Source organism: Mastacembelus armatus, chromosome 5 (genome assembly GCF_900324485.2).
Source record: "Mastacembelus armatus chromosome 5, fMasArm1.2, whole genome shotgun sequence".
NCBI lineage: Eukaryota > Metazoa > Chordata > Actinopteri > Synbranchiformes > Mastacembelidae > Mastacembelus > Mastacembelus armatus.
In genome coordinates this window covers 14,396,351-14,404,621 of record NC_046637.1, presented here as the reverse complement: position 1 = coordinate 14,404,621, position 8,271 = coordinate 14,396,351, and the positions used below count along the sequence as shown (strand labels likewise).

At 41.3% G+C, this 8,271-nt stretch overlaps 1 protein-coding gene across 1 annotated transcript; it reads left to right on the top strand.

The window, feature by feature from the left end:
• The first annotated feature begins 766 nt into the window (after nt 1-766).
• Nucleotides 767-4,981, top strand: fezf2 (FEZ family zinc finger 2). Its single transcript, XM_026307519.1, has 6 exons — nt 767-899; nt 1,162-1,321; nt 1,609-2,450; nt 2,699-2,833; nt 2,941-3,073; nt 4,626-4,981. Exons 3-6 carry the CDS (start codon nt 1,689-1,691, stop codon nt 4,874-4,876), a joined length of 1,281 nt encoding a protein of 426 aa, XP_026163304.1. The 5' UTR covers nt 767-899; nt 1,162-1,321; nt 1,609-1,688; the 3' UTR covers nt 4,877-4,981.
• The last annotated feature ends 3,290 nt before the right edge of the window (nt 4,982-8,271 follow it).

Here is an 8,271-nt window from a genome sequence, read left to right as displayed (position 1 = left end):
TTATGGATTGACAAAAATTTAAAAATCTGGCAGGTGCTGTTTGCTTTTTATTTGGTATAAAAATTCGTAAATTATTTATTAACCAATAATTGCTATCTATCACCCATTTTAGACACCCATTTAGAACATGGCTGCTTTTGTTCAGTTACTTAAAGAAAAACAATTATTATTTTTATATTATATTAATCTTTTATAGTGTCATTTGTCTTTTTGATGATACAGTTTTAATATGAGAATGGTATTAAAAATAATGAAATATTAGTTGCAGCTAAAACCCTGTGAAATATTATAATATGATAGATCTGCATGGAAATATTTTCATTTTGTTCGTGTTACCCACCTTTCTCGTCCTCCTTTTTACTGCCCACCCTCTCTCAACCTGTGCAAACGTGCTGTATGAAGTTTTTTCTCCCTCTAACTTGCTGGGAGTCCCTTAGATAAAATGGCCTGCAAACACATGAATTCAACGCGGCCCTTGTTGCGAATAGAAGAGAGGCTGCTGCTCATTGTAACTCCCACACAACACGGCGGATTCCAGCAAACTTTTTGTATGGCTCTTTAGAGGGGGAAAAACTCTTTTCATTTGTCCTTGTATACCTCTGACCAAGCTAAGTCTTTTCTTTTTTTCCTCTCCCTCTTTAATCCGTCCCTCCATTTCAGGAAGGGAAAAAAAACACAAAACCAGGTTCACGCAGTGCTTTAGTCGCTAAAAGTGAAAGAGCTTGTGATTTTTCTTTCCTTTTCCCCTCCCTGTGCTGAGTTGAGCCTTGAATCGCTATGGAAAATTGATTCTTTTGAATAGAGGGAAGAAGGAACAACGTTTAATAGGATCCAAAAGGAGTCTCTGCAGGTGGATCGTTCTGTTGCACGTCCTTGAATTTGTACAACTAGTAGGCTAAGTAAGTATAAGCCGGCGTGGAAATGGGGGGGATTAGCAGCTTTCTCCGGACAAAAACAAAACAAAACAAAAAACATTATTACTAGGTTGTTAACCTCATCTAAGCAGCAGAGCGACTCCAGTTTAATGCGTGACATTATTAAATCATGGCAGTTGTACTAACCAGAAATATTTTCATATTTAGGCCTATATGTCGAAGTTGACACATGGTAGCCTATAGCTTATAACCCGTGTCACCCCACTATATATTTTTTTCTTGTCAGGGCGTTCAGGTTGATGAGGGCGTCTCCCTGTCATCCAGTTAAGAGTTTGGGTGCCTGCTGATGTCAGGAGACAGTGATCCATGCTGAGGAGGGGCGGCCGCTGCCAACGTGACAGAGAGCAGTCGGCTGGTTTCTCCACACCCATCTGACCATTAAAGAGGTAAACTCCAGCACTCAACTTAATGCGTTCGCTTTCTGCAAGAGCTCTGACTACAACCGTTTTGTCTTTTTGTTCTCCTTTCCCCTCTTCCTCCTCCTCCTCCTCTTCTTCTACATCTCTGTAATGTCCTGTTAATTTTGTGTGCACTAGTTAATGAGCATTAATCCATCACCCCTGGACGCTATTGTTGCAGGGGGGTGGCCATTTGAATGCAAATGCGTGACACTGTGACAGCAAGGTGCTTATTAAACTGATGTGTCCCCCTGTCTTTTCTGCTGGGAACTCAGGAGAGTGAAAAGACGCGGGGCAGGTCGGAATACTGGGAGTTGCTCACACTAAGTTCTGCTGTGCTGCAAACAACAACAAAATGGCAAGTTCTGCATCACTGGATACGGTTATGTCCTGCGGTAGGACCGGATCGTCCGCGGCTCCCAAGACCTTGGCCTTCTCCATTGACCGGATCATGTCCAAGAATACAGAGTCGAAAGGAAGCACAGAGGATCGGTCAGAGGAGAAGAAGCTGCTGGGGCTTTGCTCCCCGATCCCGTGCATGATTCCGCTACAGCCCTTAAGCTATGACCTCCAAGCCAAGGCGCTGATGAACTACTCCGAGCTTTGGAGAGCCAGTTTGAGAGGGACTTTTTGCGGTTCCGCAGCTGCTACGTGCAAAGGGAACTGTGGAATGTGCGGCAAAGCCGAGCCGAGCTTGAAGCAGCCGCTGTTGACTTCGGGAAGCAGAGTGGTGAAGCCGCAGGTCATCCACCAGGCCGTGGCCGTACCAAGCGGCGGTTCGCTCTACTACCTGAACTATCTGGACTCTGCATACCAACAGTCGGAGCTGCTGGCCGGCCACTGGTTCTCGAGCCCTCAGGCCCAGGCATCACTGTCGGCACACCACCGTCTCCTGTTGCTGGAGAACTCGAAGCTGGCATGCGGGACGGGAGCCGACAAACTGCCCACACCTCAGTACCCGCACAAGGAACATTTGCCTGGGCAGCTGGATCAGATTGTGAAGGAGAATCACGGCCTGAGCTCCGAGAAGAACGGTGTCAAGACACACAGCAAACTCACCGGCAACGGCGCTGCAGATGGAAAACCTAAAAACTTCACGTGCGAAGTGTGTGGAAAGGTACATTTTTAAACTGTGTACTATGCAAATTTGTTTAGTAAAGATATTAATATTACTATGACTTTCATAAATTAAAAGTTTTTAAGTAAATAATCCAAAAGCAAAACGAGTATTGCCCCACAAAAATAAATAACTAGCCTAATAATCTAACTGATTATCGCAGTTCAGTCATTTCACACTAATCTCACTTAGTTAAATTCGCGGGTTTTTAAAAATTATTCTTAACAATTCCCCGGTGTTGTTTGCAGGTTTTTAATGCCCATTACAATCTGACCAGACACATGCCGGTGCATACCGGGGCCCGGCCCTTCGTGTGCAAAGTATGCGGGAAAGGATTCCGACAGGCCAGTACACTGTGCAGGCACAAGATCATCCACACACAGGTGAGCTACGGCGCATACAGACAGTTTTTAGCAATATGCTATCTGCCTTTCAAAATCGCATCATTCATTTGATTTTGCTTTTTTTTTTTTATAATCTCCCCGTAAAGGAAAAGCCTCATAAATGCAACCAGTGCGGGAAGGCGTTCAACAGAAGCTCGACGCTTAACACTCACGTACGGATCCACGCCGGCTACAAACCTTTCGTGTGTGAGTTCTGCGGGAAAGGTTTCCACCAGAAAGGTAAATAATCCACCCTGTCAGCTGTCATGTTTACAAGGCTCTTACGTGGAAAGAATTAAAGTGAGCATTTAGGCTAGACTTCCAAATTATTATTTTTTTAAATTTTGTCCCTAAATCTGCCCCGAAATTTTAATGGAATAACATATTCCGAAAATATCAGTGGCTCAGTGTTCTGAATTGTACAAGGTAGAATGTCCTAAATTTTATTGTCACAACGAAAAAAAATCTGTGTTATCTGAAATAATCTCATCTGTTTTTAGACTTAATACTAATGAGCCTGTTTCAAGAATCAAATGTGTTTTTTCTTGACATCTGTTGATCTCTTTCTGCAACCTACCATCCTGTTTTCCTACATGAAACAGAGAGGGACATTATTATGCATAATTTGATTGCCTTCAATTTGGAAAAAAAATATTTCTTTTTTTTATTCTTTGTTCTTTCTTTTTTAAAACAATGTCAGTTTCCACGAAGCTGCAGCCGTGCGCTGGTTCAGAATGAATTCTGTAAAGAAAGTGCAGGGAAATCCGTGTTTGTTTACCGTGGCTGAACCAAATCTTACTCGGGCAAAATCTCCCGCCTTGCGCTGCTGCTCTTAGTTATCTGTGAGAATGAAAGGGGAAATAATTGCAGGTCCATCGATAAGCATGAAGCGATAGGACATGTCATTCAACACAGACTAATTCTGCTCTAAATACGGCGATATTTGCTGTCGGTCAGATTTTTTTAAATTTAATTTATTTATTTTAAGGTGCCGTATGGCTTGATTTTGACAAAGTTTGACAATGCCTTGACCTCGGTATCCTAAACCCTGATTAATGAAAGCTAATTAGAATGAACTGATGAACTTAGAGAGTAAAAGAAAAGTGAATGAAAGATTCCCACTAAATAGCTGTCTCTCACCTTCTACTGCCTGTCTTCATCTCTTTCATGACATTATTCATTCAAATTTTGGGCTTTTTTGTTTTTCACATTATCTTGGATCAATCAGCATCATTTATTTTACTAGTTAAAATATTGGCTTCTTATAATGCACATTGCTTTACAGTTACTTATAAAGCTATGTGAGGAATTATGTTGCTGCTGCTGCTGTTTTGAGTATATTTTAATTCAGACAAACAGATGTTATCCAATTTTCATTCGATGTTTTATGTTGGAGAAAAAATAAAGTTCAGGCTGTGTTTAGTTAATTAATGTCTTAAGTTCTTTTTTCACATGGATAAATGCATATGTTATGGTATGTCATCTTCACTTGAAGTCACTTTGATGTGCTGTTATTCACACTCATTTACAGGAAAGTTTAGGTTACTGGCTTACACTTTTGGTAACACCTGGTTCTAACTTCTTCCATCTGAGGATTTAAATGCAGAGACTTCACTTCAAGGAACTTCAAGGATTTTTTTTTGACATTTTATAAATGAAACAATCACAAAACTAGTCAGGCATTTAAAAAGGTATGCAATAAATTGCAGCTGTTGCAATTTAAATACCTAGTCCTGTCATGCATGTGTTTATTTCTTTTTTTCTTTTCTTTTTCTTTTTTTTCATTTTCCAGGAAACTACAAGAACCACAAACTGACACACAGTGGGGAGAAGCAGTACAAGTGCTCCATCTGTAACAAGGCCTTCCACCAAATCTACAACCTGACCTTCCACATGCACACACACAACGACAAGAAGCCCTTCACCTGTGCCACCTGTGGCAAGGGCTTCTGCCGCAACTTTGACCTGAAGAAACACATCCGGAAGCTGCATGACAACAACTTCTCTGCAGCCACAGAGTCCTCCAGAGATGTTCAGAGCTGAGCTGCACCGATAATTCCCAACAATATTTTTAAACCCTACCTTGAACTGTTTGGCCTCAAAAAGACTGCATCCATGTTGAACAGTTTTTAAAGGTGGGTTACTCTATTAACCTGGACATGGGCCCTTAAAAAGAACAAGTACAAAGTACAAAACCATACACTTAACAGTGGGTTAAGTATTATGGAAATATTATAGGGTTATTCATTTGTGCAGGCTAAATTTCTTCCTGCATTGCCAGCTACAAGGGGAGAAATAATCTGTCTCCATGATAGAACTGTAAATAATATGATACAGAAACAAAAAAATGTTATTTAAAATGTGAATTGTCTGAGGACCCTGTTGCCATGTTCTGTCATTTCACAGGAAAAAAAAGTTAATGTAAATAAATAAGTTATTACTTATAATGAAAAATGAATGTTTGAGCCCTGGTGTTTCCATTATATGAAGGCATTTGAGAAAAAATTTTGCATGAAATTTGTCTAAGTTTAAAAAAAATTAAGTAGGGATTTTAGCTAATGGGGACAATATTTTAGAAAAGCATACTATTTTTAGTAAAAAATAGCATGTACCAAATTAGGGGATAAAACAACGCAACAACATAAAAAAAACAGTTGGAAATTTGTTGAGATTATGTGCTGTATTTTGTGAATTGTTCTTTATGTTGGGCAGCCCCGTGTTGGTGGTTAGCACTGTTGCCTCACAGCAAGAAGGCTCCTGATTCTAAACTCGGCAGGTGCTTTTCTATGTGGAGTCTGTAAGTTCTCCTCGTGCTTTCACGGGCTTTCTCCGGGTACTCCCACAGTCCAAAAACATGTATGTCTGGTTGAGTGGTGATTTTAAATTGCCCAATGAGGTGAGTATTAGCGTGTGTGGTTGTTCATCTATATGTGTGGCCCTCCGATGGACTGATGACCTGTCCAGGGTGTACCCCTGCCTTTCCCCCGAAGACAGCTGGGATAGGCTCCAGCAGAACCCCGTGACCCTAAATTGGAATAAACTGGTATAGATGATGGATGGATGGGTTTTTTGACTTTGTTCATTTGTTTTGCAGATATATTTTCTAATTTGATTCATTTGCTTTATTAGATTTGTTGCTGTGCTTTGAATAGTTTCAAAAGGGTCGTTAGATTTAAACACAAAACTTGTCACGTTAATGATAGAATAGTATGAAGAATTGCATGGATGCTTGTTCATCGACGACACTGAGACATTACTGTAGAGCCAAGCATTTTTTTAAGTGTTGTCAGAAACCCACATATGGACCCAGTCTGGCTCTACTGTATGATCTGCAGCTACTTCACCATTTATTGACAGACACGAGCTTTATAATTCAGCATTCACACTTGACTCCTGGGTAATGATCAGAGATAACATGGGCCCTTGAAAGCGAATTACATGAACTAGTTAAAAGGCCTCGGGAGGGTTGATTATTGAGGGGGTGGAGATCGCATCCGGAGCCGCTCATCAGAACGGGAGATAATGGAGCACTCAGGCCACAGCTCCTCATCTGGGCCTCCGCGTTAATAGACCACAAGTTATTCTCCGCACGGCTCCTGGAACAATATTATCCCTGCACACATTCTGTCGAGAGGCTGATCCGTGCTCCCAAATGGCGCTTTTTCTATTAACAGTCAATTAGTGCTAAGCCGGGCCGGCCAGGCCCGCAGTAGCCTGACAGGGCTAATACTGCCAGATGAATGCCTGCTCGCCGAGTTTATCAGTCTGCATCAGAGACGCAGGCACAGACATTTTGTAGGAAAATTTAGCAAACTGTCAACTTCGGTTAAAAGAAAGAAAATATGTCAGGCATTTTCTTCTCTGATTAATAAAAGCTTACAGGCAAGCTGCATCACGGCTGGGAAATTCGACAGTTAGGAGATGCAAGGTTTGTGAAGAGGTAATGAGATGCATTGGCTTTGTGGATGTCTCTTTCTTTAATTTATTGTAGTTTGATTATTCTGTCTAAATAATGTGTTTTTGGTTCTACCAGACCCACTCATCTCAAAAGTCTAAACTGAATATTCAATATTAATGAATTATTAATGTAGGAGACTATAATTAGTTATATAACTGTTAAATACTCAAATATTTGTATTGTCTTAATCTCCAGTGAAATGTCAAAACACAATCTAAAAATATCAACTTATATCTTTACACTACAGACTTTTTCATTTTTAGGCACTAATCCTATTCCAGAAATACTACAACACCTCCAAATTTCAGAATGTCATGCCTCCCCCCTCAGTTAAAAACTCCACATCCACATGTGGCTCTTTACACACTCTACAAAGCTCAGCAATCCATTGACCTATATATGTTCAACTACACCAATGCATTTGTAGTGCTGCCGATAACGTGAATAGAATTACACGAGCTACACAAGTGGAAGGAGAATCAGATTTCACTTTCTTCCAAAGTAATTTGTGTGGTGAGAAACAATCTGAAAACAGAGCAGCCGTGCGTGTGTAGGCACAAGAACAAGAACAACAATGTTGAAGCAATAAACAACCTAAAGCCAAGCAGGCTGTCCTTTTCTCTGCACTTTTTTATCCCTGTACCTCTCCAACATCTGAGCAACCGCCTCAACATCCACAAACACGTTAATTGACGAACGGGAGCTTTAATTAAGGTGCGCCGATGCGGAGATTAGAGATAGGAGCCGAAGAGGGAGCGAGAAAGCGGGAGCGCGCGTTAATCAACTGTCAACAACATGAGGACATCTTTCTTTTGCTCGCTCTGCCACCGGGGGATCATCGGGAATTCAGGCAATTTACGGGCCACAAAGGAGCTCGTTTAAGGCAGGAAGGGAAGAAAAGAGAGAGGCGGACTTTTTTTCTGGCCGGTTGAATTGCTTGTAAATGGGAGATTAGCGGGGAAGCTTCTGCGGCGGCTAGTAAGTGGCAGATTGAGGAGTACGAAGAGAAAAAGGCCAATTAAGTCTACCAACTGTTAACTTACATCAGTTTCCCTTCAGTTTAGCCCACATGAAATGCCAATTTAAGTGTCCCGGCGGTAGCAGCTTTTCCTTTGGAAGTGGATAAAGGGGTGGCAGATTGTGTCACTACAATAGCTAACTTTCCCACAACATCTAATAACTTCACCTACAGGCTGTGCTATGAGCCATTTGCAAAACAATAGAATAATTTTATTAACGATAGCCTACTTATAGTATACTATCAATGCAAGAACAAATTAGCCTTTGGTTAAGGTGCTGTAGAGCTAGATGGCTGTAGGGATCATGGATCTCCTGTATCGTTCAATCCAGCAGCGCAGTGAGGTGAGTACTGAAGCTACTTCTCTGGTCCATCAGGGTGTTTTGAACAGGATGGTCAGTGTATTCGAACTTTTCTTCTATCTTTTTCTGTGTGTATCTCTCCACCACAGCTTCAGTGAGT

What these genes read in the sequence shown, in the direction of transcription:
- fezf2 (XM_026307519.1), top strand. Translation starts at nt 1,689, where the DNA reads ATGGCAAGTTCTGCATCACTGGATACGGTTATGTCCTGCGGTAGGACC. An exon ending in CGTGCGAAGTGTGTGGAAAG is followed by an intron (nt 2,451 to 2,698) that starts GTACATTTTTAA and finishes TGTTGTTTGCAG; the next exon opens with GTTTTTAATGCCCATTACAA. An exon ending in ACAAGATCATCCACACACAG is followed by an intron (nt 2,834 to 2,940) that starts GTGAGCTACGGC and finishes CTCCCCGTAAAG; the next exon opens with GAAAAGCCTCATAAATGCAA.